Source organism: Fundulus heteroclitus, chromosome 1 (assembly GCF_011125445.2).
Source record: "Fundulus heteroclitus isolate FHET01 chromosome 1, MU-UCD_Fhet_4.1, whole genome shotgun sequence".
Classification (NCBI taxonomy): Eukaryota; Metazoa; Chordata; class Actinopteri; order Cyprinodontiformes; family Fundulidae; genus Fundulus; species Fundulus heteroclitus.
Genome location: NC_046361.1, coordinates 20,235,223 through 20,251,500, shown reverse-complemented (window position 1 = coordinate 20,251,500; position 16,278 = coordinate 20,235,223). Strand labels below are relative to the sequence as shown.

The 16,278-nt window shown below is 41.6% G+C and overlaps 1 protein-coding gene across 2 annotated transcripts; it reads right to left on the bottom strand.

The window, feature by feature from the left end:
* Positions 1-1,087: 1,087 nt before the first annotated feature.
* galnt6 (UDP-N-acetyl-alpha-D-galactosamine:polypeptide N-acetylgalactosaminyltransferase 6 (GalNAc-T6)) lies at positions 1,088-16,062 on the bottom strand. Of its 2 annotated transcripts, none has more exons than XM_021318511.2 (11): positions 15,872-16,062; positions 14,151-14,656; positions 13,493-13,665; positions 6,747-6,896; positions 5,859-6,093; positions 5,654-5,771; positions 5,364-5,564; positions 4,493-4,624; positions 4,294-4,395; positions 4,030-4,188; positions 1,088-1,933 (listed from the first exon to the last, which is right to left on the bottom strand). In XM_021318511.2, exons 2-11 carry the CDS (start codon positions 14,627-14,629, stop codon positions 1,820-1,822), a joined length of 1,863 nt encoding a protein of 620 aa, XP_021174186.2. In that variant the 5' UTR covers positions 14,630-14,656; positions 15,872-16,062; the 3' UTR covers positions 1,088-1,819. The 2 variants fall into 2 exon arrangements, with proteins under 2 accessions (XP_021174186.2, XP_012721974.2); XM_012866520.3 differs by lacking the exon at positions 15,872-16,062 and adding an exon at positions 14,809-15,039.
* Between the last annotated feature and the right edge of the window lie 216 nt (positions 16,063-16,278).

Below are 16,278 nucleotides of genomic sequence, written 5' to 3'. Positions count from 1 at the left end.
CACTCCCTGGAAAAATATTTAGCAGACATAAAAAGGCCTTGTCTGAGGAGGTGTTTGAGTTTTATTCCTGGAATACTTCTTATTAGCATATAAAGAGATTCATTTGGTTTGGTCTCCAATCATTAAATACAAACATACCTGGTAAAGGTACATTCTAGGTAGCGGTGTGAGGGCATGGGTAGGACAGAATAGTGTCTGGGGTTGTGTCCGGGGTAGACTATGGGAGTTTGGAGGCTGATTACACCTGTTGGGGCCTGCAGTCCTGGCTAGTCTGGCTGATGTCTAGGTGCTTGGCTGACCCGGATTCTTCCAGAAAGCCCCTAGTCCGCAGGAACAGCTGCTGTGTGGGGACTCCCTCCTTGGGTCTCTGGAGGTGCACCTGGCCTGGGTCGATGCAGTACTGGGGCCACGTCCCAGAGTGCTGGGATCCAATTCTGTGGCCGATGGCTCCCAGGTTGGACTGGAGACGCAGATGATGTGCTCTCCCTACTTCGGTCTTTAAGAGTTCATAGTTGGTCACTCTTGTGTTTTCATTTATGCTCACCCACCCGTGCACTGACAAACAAATAATCCAAACGGTTGAAGGTCATAAAAATGCAAGTTAATGTTTCATCAATATGGCATTCCCACATTGATGGTGAATTGACTCTGGATTCAATAAAGTCAATCATGGAATTAGGATCCCATCTTGTGATCTTCTTTTAGTAGAACAAAACTGCCCTGGCACATGTAGGCAACCAGCTTCTCTATCTGGGAAGCCTGATATTCAGATGTTGGTCATATAATTAGAATATTATGATTTTTTATTTATTTTATTTTCAGTAATTCCGTTCAAAAAGTGAGACTTGTATATTATATCCATTTGTTACACACAGACGAATATATTTCAAGAGTTTATTTCTTTTAATTTTGTAATTCCAGTCTTGATATATATCGGTCGGTGTGTAATGAATGAATATAATATATAAGTCTCACTTTTTGAATGGATTTACTGGGGTTAAATCTACTTTTTCGTGATATTCTAATTATATGACCATCACCCATATATCAAAAGGACATGCAAAAAAAGAAAAAGCATTCAAGAAGATTTGTGTTACAAAGGATTTAAGTCTTGGTTTAATATTTGTAGTAATTCTAAAAATGTAGTTTAACCTTCAATACATAAAAAATCAGAGCAACATTTCCCAGATTTTGTGCCAGTATAAACAGTCGATAGATCAATTTCACTAGAAAAACTTCTGCCATTTTCAAAAACATACTTTTGGAAATTGTTTTCAAGATACTTAATGTGATAGAAAATAATTTTTTATCATTTATAATAAAAAGTAAGTTACAAAGCTAAACAAAATGATTAAAAATATTTTAAAAATATGTCTTTAATCCTCTTCCAATATAACATTTCCACATTCATTAAGACAACAATTACATTAATATACATTTCTTTCATATTGGAGTGTAAAACAAGTGACTTTCAGTTATCACAGTTCAAAATCCTCATAAAGCTGCCACTGCTAAACTCAGACAAATCCGCAGATCCCCCAACCAAAGTAAAAACAGTTTCCTGAGTTTTGTCCATAAATAAAATAAAAACAGTTCAACCCAATTTAAGAGCTCTCTGTTTAAAAAAAAAAAGAAAAAAAAAAAAGTCAGACATTGTCTGTGTCTTGTCCTCGATCTTTTCCTGGTCATCGGTATGGCCACTTGCCCAAAGCTTTCCATCCATCCTTCTGGATCCGTAGTGCTTTAGCTCTCTTGCTTCAGCTTGCTGAGTCAGGTAACAGGGAGGTGCCAGAGGTCACCTACTGGGCAGACTGGGAGGTCAGCTGAAGCTCCAGTGCTGGAAGGGATCTGCAGCATTACAGTGGTCCATCTTAACCTGATCCCCTCTCAGTTGTAAACATTTCCCACTGCTTGGATTCTTCAGAAGACTTTCCTGTAAGGAAAAATAAGGAACATCAGAAGAAACTACACAAAAGCTCAATTTAGTGGATTAATGCACTTGACAACAGTTATGTTTATTTAATACATCAAAAATCAGTGATTTATTTTACTTTTTTTCCCCCTCCACCTTTTAGGATTAAGATCACCGGATGCATATGATACTACGGCTAGTGGCATTAGGCACACACATAGAACCCTTCTGGAGTTCAGAGATCAAACTACTGTTTCTTAACGCAAACAAAAGTTAAGTATCTGAGAGCTGCTACAGTTGTTTCCTGGGCTGACCAAGCAGAGGAATGAAGCTGTCCTAAAAGAGCCCCAAACCTTTGAGAAGCCGCTTACACTGCAAAAATGGATCTAAAAATAAGTAAAATGTTCTTAAAGTTAGTGTATTTGTCCTTGATTTGAGCTTGTAAATAAGATTATCTGCCAATGGAATGAGTATTTTAACCCCTAAAATAAGATAATTAGACATCCTGCACTTGAAATAAGATGATGGAGATGAATTGTTCCTATTTTAAGTGCAAAAATCTTATTCCATTGGCAAATCATCTTTTTTACCTGCTCAAATCAAGGACAAATACACTAACTTTAAGAACATTTTACTTATTTTTAGATCCATTTTTGCAGTGTAGAGCCAACTCCTGAAGGAGTGTCCATATACACTGATGTTCTGATGCTTACACAATTAATTAAAAACCTTTACCCCACTAATGGCATTTAGTTTCAACTCCATCTTGGCCTGCAGTGGACAGTTGAGGGCTTGACAGATTTAACCGACAGATGTGCGTCTTTACTTCCACTTATTCTGTTTACTGTTTAAGAAAACCACAGAACATCATCAGTGTAGGGACAATATGCAAATCGAGGGTAAATTGGGTTTTAAAGTTTCCGATTTTTCCTCAATAATCTCCTAAATATATTTAAAAAGGGGCCAAAAAATGATTTTAGTATATGTTAGAGTTCAGGAAATGTCTCCATGTAGTGGATGTTATATGACCCTGCAAAATTATTCATTCTCTTTCACACATTTATCCTACCGGTACCTTTTGGTTTTATTTTATTGGGCTTTGAGGTGATAAGGTTTATGATTTTTAATTTTTTTATATTATTAAATATCTGAAAATCTTTTGGCCAAGATGCAAAATTCTATGTGTGGTGGAAAACTAACACTGAACACAACATCCCCATTATAAAGCTTGGAGGTGGTGGCATCATGATGTGGAAATGCTTTTTTTTCCCAGCAGGAGAAACGTAGCTGGTCAGAGTTGATGCAAAAAGCCAAATATAGACCAATCCTGGAAGGAAACTTGTATGAGGCTACAAAACGGCCCTAAACATGCATCCAGAGGGACAATTTGACTAGTTTAGATCAAAGCAAATACATGACTTAGAATCGGCTCATTCAAATGTTCAGATGTACATCCAGTGGCGCCTCTGTGTAAAAACATGAAAATGTTTGCTTTCAGATGTCTTCCATACAATTTAACTGAACATTAGGATGTTTAGTGAATTGTCTGTGGTATTTAGGCATAAGTAATACACTGCGAAAAGGGAACTAAAAGTAAGTAAACATTTCTTGAAATTAGTGTATTTTTCCTTGATTTGAGGAGCTAAATAAGATTATTTGCCAATGGAATGAGTATTTTTACCCCTAAAATAAGATAATTAGATATCCTGCACTTAAAATAAAATGATGGAGATGAAGTGTTTTTATTTTAAGTGCAAAAATCTTATTCCATTGGCAAATAGTCTTATTTACCTGCTTTAATCAAGGAAAAATTCACTGATTTCAAGAAAATTTAACTTACTTTTAGTTCCTTTTTTGCAGTGTACAGCACTACTCATATTGTGGAAATGAATGCTCTTCTTTTACGGAAATGTATGTATGTAGCCCATTTCTAATTATACTCATAATGGAAATAAGAGCAGTGTATTATGTCAAAATAATGTGAACAAATTAGGTTAAAAAAAGATGTTTGAACAGTGTTGTTTTACAGTAAATAAAAGCATAAATGTTAGGCACTGTTCAGTAAGACATGTATAAAAGTTTCTATCTGGTACTGAAAAAAAGTAAAGGTTGCTTACCTCAGTAAAGACCCACTCCTGTTGTGGTGACAAACTGGTACCCCTCCCCTTCAGCTGGCACAGCTCAATCTTCACTGGCTCCGATTGATCGTTGGCATGGAGACACAGCTGCTTTCCGATGTTGTGACGCAGCTCCTTGTGTGAAGAATACTCAAAGTACTAAAACACAAATCATCTAGTTAGAGCCAAACCATAATAGACAACATCCAGTTATCTTCATCTCAAATTCTTCATATCCTGCTGAGAAATCAGAGGTTCCTGTACCTGGTTTCCTCCCATGTTATGGCACTGATACATTATCACAGCTTTGCCTCCCTGGTTGTTCTCGCCAACATCCAGGCAGGTTCTAGATCCCGAGTTTCTGAGCTATAGCAAACACGGACATAGAATAAGAAAGCGACTCGGGCAATGGATCCGACACAGTTCATATTATTTTAGATGTTGATGTTAAAAATTGACTCACTGCTCCAAATTTTTCTGGCTTTAGGTCTGGAATGAATATCTCTGGGTAGATGGTGTTCAGGTACCAGGTGAAGTTCTTGCAGTGAAGCCTGTCCCTCAGATTGAGGCGATCAGAGATGTCGCCATATTTATTCTATAGTGATAAAAAGATCTGTCGTCAATACATGCCAAGTCAAAACAACCAACTAGAGCTGTGTACAAAATATTTGCAGTCCAACTTAAAAAAAAACTGATTAGTCACTTTTTGGTAGAAATTCTACTAATATCCAGTACTATTTACTATAATATTAGAGGCAGTAATACAAAAATAAGCAAGCTAATAGGCAGGCTGCTGATTCCACTCCAAGGAAGGTTGTATAATCTAATTATAAAATAGTAATCTCTGAAAACCTGACGAACATGGTTGTTCTTTTGGGGCCTAGTGGTCCAGACTGCTTGTCAGACAACCCTAAACATCGAATTCAAGTCACGGCCCTATGTGATTTTGTGATGTTTTGCGGGGATGTTTCTCATGCTTTACTATGAAAATACTTGAAGAGGTCATGTTACCGTTAGCTGAAGGGGACACACAATTGAAATTGCAGTTTAAACACTAAACGTCTGAGTTTCTAAAAGACGAATGCATGGACTGCTGTTTTTTGAACAGTATTTGTTTGTTTCATGTTCTGCTGAGGAACAAAAGTGTGGTTCAGTTTGCTTGATATTCTGATTTGGAATAGAATGGGCAGCGCTCCTGATGCGTTTGCTAGTATGGGAAACAAAAGCATTTAGCGCTTTACTCACTTTTCTTTTTAAACACGCTGTTATTCTTAAAAAAAAAAAAAAAAAGACTGAACATCTGGATTGTGCATCACCAGTATTAGAAAACAGACCTCACTGGCCATCACTGCAGCGTTTTTGTTGCGGCGATAGAAGATCTTCTTAAAATCGTCCATCCAGACTTCAGCCAGGCGCACCTGGTTGCGCGTGATAACCTCGGTGCCCTTGGGGAAGGTGTGTGGGCTTTTGGTGCGGAAAACGTGGCCCACCACCGAGCAGGGAATGATCTCCAGCTGACCCCCACACTGCCACACCTTCACACAGATAAATGTTTGACTTAAACGTCAAGGTCACTTATTGAGTAATACGGACAACTGTGGGAAAACAGATGGGAGAGACTGACCCTGAAGGACATTTCCACATTTTCTCCTCCCCAGATCTCCATCTTGTCATCGTACGTTCCGATGTGCTCAAAGTACTGCTTTGAGATGGAGAAAAGGCCTCCAGCAAAAGTAGGCGTCCTGAAATTGTCATGAGCAGATCCAAAGGCTTTAGGGCCTTAAATTATTCAGCACTTTAAAGAGTGAAAACAGCAGGATCCATCTTACTTTACAGGGTAGGTTTCATCCTTGCGCAGCCTCTTCGCCTCCTCGGGTATCGGCTCCCAGCCGAACGTCAGGCTCCAGTCGAAGTTGCCGCGGTTGTAGGCGCGGTTGGTGGCCACAGGTTTGTGGAAGTTGAAGGAGTTGAGGTCAATGGTGGTGATCTCTGGGCTGACTACAGCGGTGGGTTCCTCAACTATCCGGGCCAAGAGAGGTTCTAGCCAACCGTGAAAACACTCGCCTGACCACGAAGGAAGGAAAGAAAAGGACTTGACATTTGCTATGAAAGCTCTGCTGCACAAACTAACTTGCATCTCTTGCCAGGGGTTTCGCCATGAACGGCATTAATTTAGAGCTTTGCATCATTCATTTCAGAACGGTTACATAACAGCAAAACAAGTTGGGTGCACAGGTTTTTGGACTATGTTTGAACGCCTGCTCCATGTCTGGAATGCAATCAATTTAAATAAGGACCACCAATTCTGAAAAGAAGAGCTGTTAAATACTCAGCCAGAATTATGGCGTGTTTTTCTTCTCACAGACATTTATCCACATATTAGTGGGAATGTATTTACAGTGTTATGTTTGATATATTAGAAATCAACAGTAACTTCAAATTTGTGCACCCAGTTGTTGTTTTTAAATATTTTCTGCTGGGTAAACAGGTGTTAGACTAAGCAGCATATTCTACTAAATATTGCAGAGACTAAACATCAAGCAACACCATCCACTTAGGGTTCAAGTTAATTTCAGCTCGACATTAAGAGGTTTGTTCAAGCACATTTTTGTAGCTCAGTTTCTATTAGCAGAAAGTCAGGCAACAGTGTGCAACATAACATGCTAGCCGGTGGTTTGTGTACCACAGCGCTGTTGTGTGTGCAGAGGTGTCCTTACAGTGCGCATCAAGGAAGGTAAGCACTTCAGCCGTTGCTATGCTGGCTCCCAGCAGCCTGGCCGTGATCAGGCCTTTCCTCTCTGGCTGCCTGACAACACGGACGATCTTAAACTGCTCCACAAAGTCCTCCAGCTTTTTCTGCAGGTGGTCTGTCGGATTCAAAAACATGGGTTAAAAACAGCTCTTTAAAGAAAACATTAGCAATGACGTAAAGTGAAGATTCACCTCAGTTGTGCCACGTGAGCGACAAACCGCAAATCTAAAACTGTAAAACAACTCAGTCTGCTGTGTGTCACGCCACCTCACTGACTAGGACGTGCAAAAGTCAAACGTTCATCAAGCTTGTACCGACGTACGCAGCGAAGAGGAAACGCAGTGGGTAAAAGTGTATCAAACTTCCCGTCTAGAAGCTTTTGTGCCCACAATAAACGTCCCATCATGCTCAGTTTCAGGCTGAGCGGACTCGGCAACCCACACGTCAAGCGCGTTGCAACAAAAAGCTAAAGCTCTGGAGGCGTAAAAGAGAAGCGGTAGTAAAGGAGGAAATGTGTGCATGCAGCTAAGAGGGCAACAATGACAGACTATTTCTGGCTCAGTTAATGGGACAACGGTTATTAATAAATAACAGCTGGTTATGTAGCTATGAATGTGGCAGCAAGAATAACGTGGTTTATATGTGCTTTTAAAAAAAAGTATTCATGTCACATCAAATTTTCAGATATTATACGCCAACATAAAGTAGTGCACAATTGTGAAGTGGAAGGAAAACAATGCATGGGTTTCAAGATAAAAAAAACAAAAAAAGAACAAAAAAAAACGTATTCAGCCCTTAGAATAAATACTTTTTTAGAACCATATATCGTTGCAACTGCAAGTGAAGATCTACAGCCTACAGTAATCCTTTTGCCCATTTCTCTTTGCAAATCACCTTAAACTTGCTCAGAATGAACAAAGGGCATTTATGAACAGCATTTCTGAGGTTTTGTTGGAATTATTTCCGGGCTTTGACTAGGCCATTCTACAACATGGATATTTGAGCTGAACCATTCCATCGAAGCTCTGGCTGGTTGTGAAACTCTGTCTCAGGGCTTCACGTTTTTTTGCAGCCTCCAACAGGCGTCCTTCCGAGATTGCCCTATTTTTAACTCCACTCATCTTCCCATCATCTCCGACAAGCTTCCACGTTCCTGCTGAAAAACTGCCTTCACCATATTCTACTGTGTGAAGGATGTGTTGGGTGCGATGAGAATGGTGTAGCTTTTCCACCACCCATAGTGTTTTGCATGCAGTACAAAACACTTATCTTTGGTCTCATCTGACCAGTGTATCTACATGGCAAATTATGAAATGGGACATTCACTTCCTCTACTATAATGCATTATAACCTAAACCTTTTTTTAAGAATATATGAATAATTTAGCAACAAAATGTACCAACCGAAACATGAATTCTATTTTTTTATATATTTGGTGCAATGGAAGAAGATATAGGTACTCTATCCTCTCGGATATCGGGCCGGCCCTGTGCATTCGGGTCCCTGGATTTCGTTTCTCACTCATGCTTGGGTGATTGGGGTCTGGTTGACAGGCTGTTGCCAAAAGTTCCTGGAGGGGCTCTGCTCCATGGCCGTGGGAGCTATGTCGTTGGGGGATGGGGTGGTGCATTGTGTCCCTGTGGTTGGCTGCAGGTGTTCGAGGTCTTTGGGTCTTCTCCACTTGCTTCTGATACCTGGAGGAGGGATGGCAGTGGCCCTCTGCACCCATCATTGGGCACAATTCATGTAAGGCCTAAACCACATATTTTGCATGTTATCTCAGTCACACACTACAGTTGTTGCATTGCCCTGTGACTCTCACCATTAGCATGGCAACAAACAAGCATGAGCATAGACATGTGTGGGCATGAGCAGAAATCCAGCAAGGAGCAAATAAGACATGAAAGCTTAAAGCAGGGGAAACGGGTGGGAAGCATGAGTGTGATGAGAAGGCAACAGTTGAGCTGAATGTGCTTGATTGGAAGGTCGCTATGGCTGAGGGAGAGAGGCGCCATCCGAATTTGTCTAATTATAGCTCCTACCTTCTTTTCTTTGACCTTTCATAAAGTTGACCGTAAGAACTTTATCGTGGGTAGAAAAGGAGCTTTGAGGAGACTGCTGTGCTGATTTCAGACAGCCATCAACTCCAACGTCATTATGTGACGGACTATGCAAGTCAAATCCGGGCCTACAGCCTTCGAAAAATGGACCACAGAGTGCACACTTTCTTTTCTCCCAACATTTTTGTAAATTTCCGTGAGGTGGGCTTAGCTTATACGTCATGTCAGGCAAAGGATTGTGGGATACCTTATAGCTCCTTAGCGCCAGTGAAGGACATCGTAAGGTCCGTCTGCTAAAGAAGCTCTGGGAGGAAGCATACAGGCTCCTTTTCCTACCTCCTTGCTTACTGACTGCACTATTTGGACAGCACTTATGACCCAAAATGAAAACCATTACCAAACAACTCAGAATGGTGTTGTTGCCCCCAGTGTTTTATTATTATTTTTTTGTCTCTTTGCCAGTGTCTGTGGTTATCTTTCCCCATTTTGGCCATAGTTTTTTTTTGTTTGTTTTAGCAGCTGGCTGTTGTAAGTTTTGTGTCTTTGTGTCTGTTCTCTCTTTCTCTTACTCTAGCCTTGTTATTTCTCTCCCTCTGTTCCTCCATCATGTTTGGCATAACTCTGTATATAATACCTTAACAGCAATAAAATAAACCATCAAGGGTTGGCAGTCAAGGGAGGATTTATAGGTATAATAAAGCTTCCCTCAGTAAAGCAAATATGTTTAGCCTAACTACATAAACCATAAACCTATAAAAAACACAGGCTCAAGGAGATGTAGTCAAATTTTCAAAAGCACTAACAATGAATTAATAAATGATCAAAAGGAAATACAGAAAGAAAGAAAATATAAAAAAAACTAAGAGAAACAATCCCCAAATGTTTCCTCTATGCCAATATGTGATTTAGACATAGACTTGCATTTGCATGAAATACTACCCAGTACACACATTTCATTTGATCAGCAGCAGTGTTTTTCTACAAACAAGCCAAAAAAAAAAAAAAAACCCTATCACAACATGAATAAAATAAAAAAATAAAAAGACACTGCAGGATATATTTTTGTTTTTATACCTTCTCTTTTTTTTGCCGTTATGTTACAAAATTTAGAAATGAAGTAAATCAATGTTGTGCGGTGCATAAAAAGAGTGACTTTCATCTCCATAAGGCTGAAAACACCGTCCAAATTATTTTACTGTTTTCTTACAAAGTTGAAGTAGGAGTACCAGGAGAAAACTCCTCAATGCACAGAGAGAACATGCAAACTCCATCCAGAGAACCCCAGGCTGAAATTCGAACCCAGACTTGAGACAGCTGGAGAATGTTGAGAAGACTCAACGCATGAAAAGCTGCGGGCCCAACAACACTCAAAGACGGTGTGGACCAGCTGGCTCACATCCTCAATGACATATTTAACACCTCGCTAACCCATGCTTGTCGTCCCTTCCTGTTTCAAGACTTCAACCATCATACAAGTGCCCAAAAAAAAAAAAGACACACAATTTCATCATTCAACGATTACCTCCCTGTCACACTCACTCCCATGATCTGGTCCCGGTGAAGGACCACACGATCACAGATGAGGAGGAAAACCCTCCCTCCCCCCATTCTCACCACTTTCTACAGAGGAACAATAGAGAGCAGCTGCAATGCTTTCTGGTTTGGGGCCTGCAATGCCTCACACTGGAAATGTGTAGAGTGGTGAGGACAGTGATGAGAATCATCAGCACAACGATTCCCTCCATCCATAAAACTGCTGGCAGACGCTGCATGAACAGGGCTCAGAAAACTATGAAAGACCCATCCCAACTTCATCATGGACTGTTTACCCTGCTGCCCTCTGGCAAGAGGTTCAGCAGCTTCAAATGCAGAACAACCAGATTCCACAACAACGTCATTCCACGCATTATAAGACTGCTAAACTCACAATAGTCCCCCTCCCGTACTATGGTACAGTTTGTACTATGGTGATATCATATTACCCATTCACTGTTACAATACATCCTGCTGCCACACATACTTGCACTATTTTTTATTAAATTTTAATCATATCTTTTGGATTATAAGGCACACTTAAAATCCTTAGATTTTCTCAAAAATTGATCATGCGCCTTATAATTTATGTGGTACGATGCGCTCAAAAATCTGTTAAAATGCGTAAGTACAACTTTGGTTAGCAAAGAAAGCCTCTTCACTCAATGGATATTCGGAGCATTACGGAGAGTCGGCATGGAATCCGTGCAGCTCATAGTATGTGGACAGTACGCCCGAGTATATGAGAGCCTTTAGGCTGCCCTAGTAACTTAAGTTTATTTTGGCCTTATGTTAGAAACAGGACAGTGTAGTTCAACTACTCTGTCCTCCCGACAGAGACAGATAGAGAGCTGTGTACGTGAAGGGGCGGAGTGGTATTACGCACTTGGGAAGAACATTTTGTGGGCCTTATGGTCCGAAAAAGATGGTACACATGGTCTGATACATTTTTCTTATATTGCATTTACTTATACTGCCTTACTTTTAATTGTCTTCTGTTTTTATCCAGACCCTTGCAATGAAATCTCTCTAAAAAGCACATTTTGAATGTGCAGTTGAATGACAATAAAATCTGTCTAAGTTGTAGTGTTAAATACCAAGAAAGGTAATTCCTCATTCGCTAAAGTAGAAATGCTGGTATAAAAATAACTCTTTGACTAGAGGTGTCTTTTCCTACACAGAACAGAGTTTTGGCAGGGGTGCTATAAATATTACATAGTGTTTGTTTCTATTTTCAATACCTTATTGTGAGAGCTACTTGACATTTTACTGCTAAATGTCTGTGCCCAACAAACTTGTCTTTTGAGCTTTCACATCAAGATAATTAAGGCTTCTAATGAAACAAAATTAGCCAAGTGGTCTGCTTTGTAAAGCAGTAAACTGACCGGCTTTCTGTCTGCTGCAGCTTTCTCTGTCCATCCTTTTCATTAAACCTGGAAAACGCCAGTAAACAGCTGGACAAGGTGGATTTCATGAGTACAAAACGTGTAGGCTGTGTGTTATGCATGGATGCTCTTTGTGTGAAAAGGCAAGCGTTTCACACAAAGAGTGACGCTCAAATGTCCCCTTCTCCAATTAGTTTTTGTTTTTAGGAAACGTCACATCAGATGCCACCTAATGTGTTCGGTGGCGCTAGAATGTTGAGCATTGTGGTTAATTTTGCACCAAGCAACGTCAGAGATTCCTCAAACACGGATGTTATTCGTCTGATGCTGTGGGTCAAAGGAGAAATGTGTCAGCTCGGCTGCATCGATTTGGCTTGGCGCCCAGCATTTCATCAGGGTTAAGTGGAGGAGGACGGAGTGGCAAGGTGAGTGGTCGTGCGCGCCGTGGATAGGGTCGGTGCAGAATTCTCATGAGAACGCGAATGCCCGTCACATATCAAAACAGTTTTCGGGGGAAAATGATGGCAGGCAGGGACATTTTTATTCTTAAATATTGATAAATGAAGCAAAAAAGTTGGTTCCAAATTGGGCACTTTTCTCATCCCGGGCTGAAGGGCAAGTGGTTGAGCACCACTGGGGGGTCCATATGTGCATGTGGTGGCCTGGAGGCCAAGGTTGCACACTGCTACAATTCAAGGACGAAAGAATGCAAAGAAAGACTCCCTAAGGTAATAAAGCACTTCAATCTATTAGTTACTCATTAACAGCAATCACACCCTTTGAGCTTCCGCCTTGGAGAAACAGCGAGATATGTGGCTCATTTCAACGCACAGAGTGGGGATTGAACCGTAGACCATCTCTGCATCTGCATCACATCTGAAGCTGGTTGACTGAAGTTTGTGTTTATGTTCTGAATTTGGTCATTTTGAATTGAAGTAGACGGGCATAGTGGTACAGATCGTACAGTTTTCTGCAGAAATCCAAGATTCTTGACTCACTCACTTATCTGCAATAATATCCGGTTGAAAGAAAAGGTGGCAAACTCATCGGCAGTACACCAAAAACAAATATCAGGAGGTATGATGATCAGGGACTTGATACTGATTCGTTAAAAAGGCTGTAATTAGGGACTCAATCTGATACTTTGAATCAGACTGGCCCATCTCTAACAGCCAATGAGAAATAGCCAACAAGTTGCTTTGTTTGCTTAATGCTAATTATTATTTTTTTACCTAGAAAAATTAAAAGATCATAAATACTGGGTGTGCCAAAGAGAACGTTCTTTAAAAGCCCTACCTGTACCAAAAAGCAGAATTTCATGTAAGAAGAAAGAAGAAGAAAAAAAAGAAAGCAAAAAGCAAAGCAAAAACACTCAGCTCCACCTCTGCTAAAAATCCCTAAAGCAATGGGTGGCAAACAGCAAGTTTAAACTTGAATCACAAACTTAAAACAGGTGATAAAATCTGATCAGTGGCTACATTTATTTAATAAGACTTTATTCTGGTAGCTTTATATTATATTGAGAGTTTTGGGCCCGCTCTTTCTGTACCACTTCTGCTCAATTAAGCCACACAATTTGAAGAGGAGATCGAATCATTCGCTGAGGTGCAGATCTGGACTCCATTCTGTAAAAGTAGGAATTTGCACAGTGGCTTTGGTGTACTACCCCTCATGCTAACATTTACTTTACTCTGCATTCCCATTTCCTCATCATCCACGTGTCACACCGTTACCTGCCGTACTGGCGTCGTCGACCAAGATGATCTCCTTCAGCATGATGGCTGGAGACGTGTGCAGGACGCTGTAGACCGTCCTGAGGAGCGTGGACCAGGCTTCATTGTGGAAGACGATGATGACACTGGTGGTGGGCAGCGCAGGGCAGCGGGGAAACCTCCTGTCCACACACCTGAAAAAAAGAGCAGGAGGCATATCAGGTGAAATGAAAGTCACACAAGGTCTCCCACAACATCACACAAGAGCCCATTGTGTGCAGATATTCAAAGTTCCCATGGTTTTAGTTTGAAACGCATCAGCGAGCTACATTCATCACACAACCATCATTGTGAACAGCATTTTTTTGTAATCTGTAAAAGGTAAACGGAACGGCTGCCACCCGAAGGTGAATGGGTGTGTTCCTTGCTAACAGCAGGAGTATTTACTCTGACGTGTCCGTCTCTGTTATTGCACACTGTCAGGTTTAGCAACACAGGCTCTGTAAGCCCTTAAAGTCCTCAAAGAAAATTGTGAAAATGCTTGCAAATGATTGACCTGTGCGAGCACAGCTCTGTCTGAGAAACCGAGAGGTGTCGTCTCGTGTCTAAACGTCAACACACCTGTTGCCACAACAGCGATTAGCCCGAAAAAAAGATTAGTGGAAAGTCTTCAGCTTACTCTGGAGGCCTTGTGTCATCCCCAAGACTGCGGCTAAGTGAGATCCTGTCACTGGCAAACTGGTTGAAGCAATGCCGCGTCATGCCCTCATCCTTCTCCTTCTGCTCCTCGGGAGTCATGTTGTCCTGCACGAACGCTTTACCATCAGCCCCGGGGCTCTGAGGGTCCTGCGGCGGTCTCTCCAGGTGAGGCTTGAGATCAGCTCGACTGTAAAATCCAGAGGGGCATTTAAGGTCCTCTGTGGGCTGCGCCTGCACCGGCGGCGGCTGTGGAGCTCCGATCTGGAAGCCCATGTTGTTCACGGCGCTTCGCACCATGTCCATCACCTCGTCCCTCTTGTGGGCCAGGTCCTGCAGCCAGGGCTCTCCGGTATTCGAGGAGCCAACATCCCTCTGGAGAACCACCAGGATCACCATGAAAAGAGTGCCCCCAAGGAGGACCAGCTTTAGAGGAGACAGCCGCCGGCGAAGCAGACGCATGTTTCAGGACAGGCGATCCCTCGGAGGCTAATAAACAGAAAGAAAAAACAAAAAAACACAGAAATTCTCTTGAGTTTTCCTCCTTGGCAACTGTTAAAGGCCACCACTTACATGAAGGCCTTAAACGACACGCTCTCCTGTTACCATTACTTGCTTTTACCTGGTAGACATTCACTAACCTTTTTCAGCATGAAACCAAAGATGTCAAACGGGAAGAAGGAACAAAAAAAAAAAAAAAAAACTCACACCAGTTAGTGCAACTGGGCATGTGTCACAGCAGCCGGTGATCCAGCCAACCCTGTTCCTCCTCCCTCCTGGTCTCTTCAGGGAGCAGTCCCACAGGACGGAGCAGTGAGAGCTGGGAGCCGGTGAGAGTGAACAAACACAACACACCTCTCAGCAAACACCTGAACTCTCCTGCTCTGCTGCCACAGTATGCCCGGATCAGATCCACGTGGCAGCAGGTGAGGCTCACCTTAAGGCTCCCACGCCAGTTAATAAGTGACACGCAACTCATCGTTTTTTTTTTTGATCTCACGAGGCAACTCCACCTCATCGCTAATGATCAGCTGTCATCTGCAGCAGGGACTAAGATCTGCTACGTGGAGCGTGACATGACTTCAACCAGCCTTTTGTTCAACAGGAACCGGTTTGCTGCTGAGTGAAACAGGATATATCACTGCAAAGTAGGACATCTAGATGTCCTTTGGTGATCACTGTCCAAGAGACACACTCTTACTTGGTCATAATTAATTTAATATATTCTCAGGCCAGCTGGCTTTACAATTGATCCAGGGGAACACTTGGGTGTTCAAGAAAAGGCAAACTCCAGTCCGAGCTGCTGCTAAGGGGCATAGATACTTGTTTTTATTTTGTACACGTCAATGTCAAAATTAAACTAAATGTAAATATGTCTGACTTTAACGTATCTGCCATCAACTCAATCCATTTAATTTTCTCAGGAACTGAAAGACTTTATTTTACAGAGTCAGCAAACAAAATTTCCTCGATAAGATCCTGAGAACAGATAAAAAAAAATCTGCTTCAGAGCTGAAATGAAAGAGGAAGAGTTGGTGGCCAATGTCCTGTTTCCATTGCGCTTAAAAAGTTCACCTCAGCGCCGCGTTTTCAAACGCTTTACAGACACAGGAGTTCAGGAAGAGAACCGGTCTTTACCATCAACCTGTACTGATCCGATAGCACCGCATCTATAAAGTTTTCTTAAAACATGTCGCCACTTACCTAAATAGCAAGCCGTCCGCACTCCGCACCTGCGCTCTCTGCTCGACGGTGTGTCGCTCCGTTTGTGCGTAAAGCTGCCAGATCAGCCACGTTTCTGCTCAACCACTTTAGAGATGACAGCAAACCCTTGTCAACCCTTGTCGGCGGGTTCCAGCTCTTGAACAGATGCCATTTTTTTTTAAACAAGATAACATTTAGATGAAGTGAGTCCCCTGCTGGTGGAGCGCTTCCCCAACTGAAGTCAGTGCAGGCCGACAGGGGAACAAGTGAATTATTATATCAATATTTTTATAAGTTTGTAAATTAAAAGCTAATATAGTAGATCCATTAACCACAGACTGATACATCCAAAGCGTTTGTTTGTGTTAATTTGAATAAACTTTAGTGCTAATGAAAGTTGGTTTCTC

What these genes read in the sequence shown, in the direction of transcription:
- galnt6 (XM_021318511.2), bottom strand. Translation starts at nt 14,629, where the DNA reads ATGCGTCTGCTTCGCCGGCGGCTGTCTCCTCTAAAGCTGGTCCTCCTT. An exon ending in TACCTTCCTTGATGCGCACT is followed by an intron (nt 6,094 to 6,746) that starts GTAAGGACACCT and finishes CTTCGTGGTCAG; the next exon opens with GCGAGTGTTTTCACGGTTGG. An exon ending in CTGCAGTGATGGCCAGTGAG is followed by an intron (nt 4,625 to 5,363) that starts GTCTGTTTTCTA and finishes TTATCACTATAG; the next exon opens with AATAAATATGGCGACATCTC.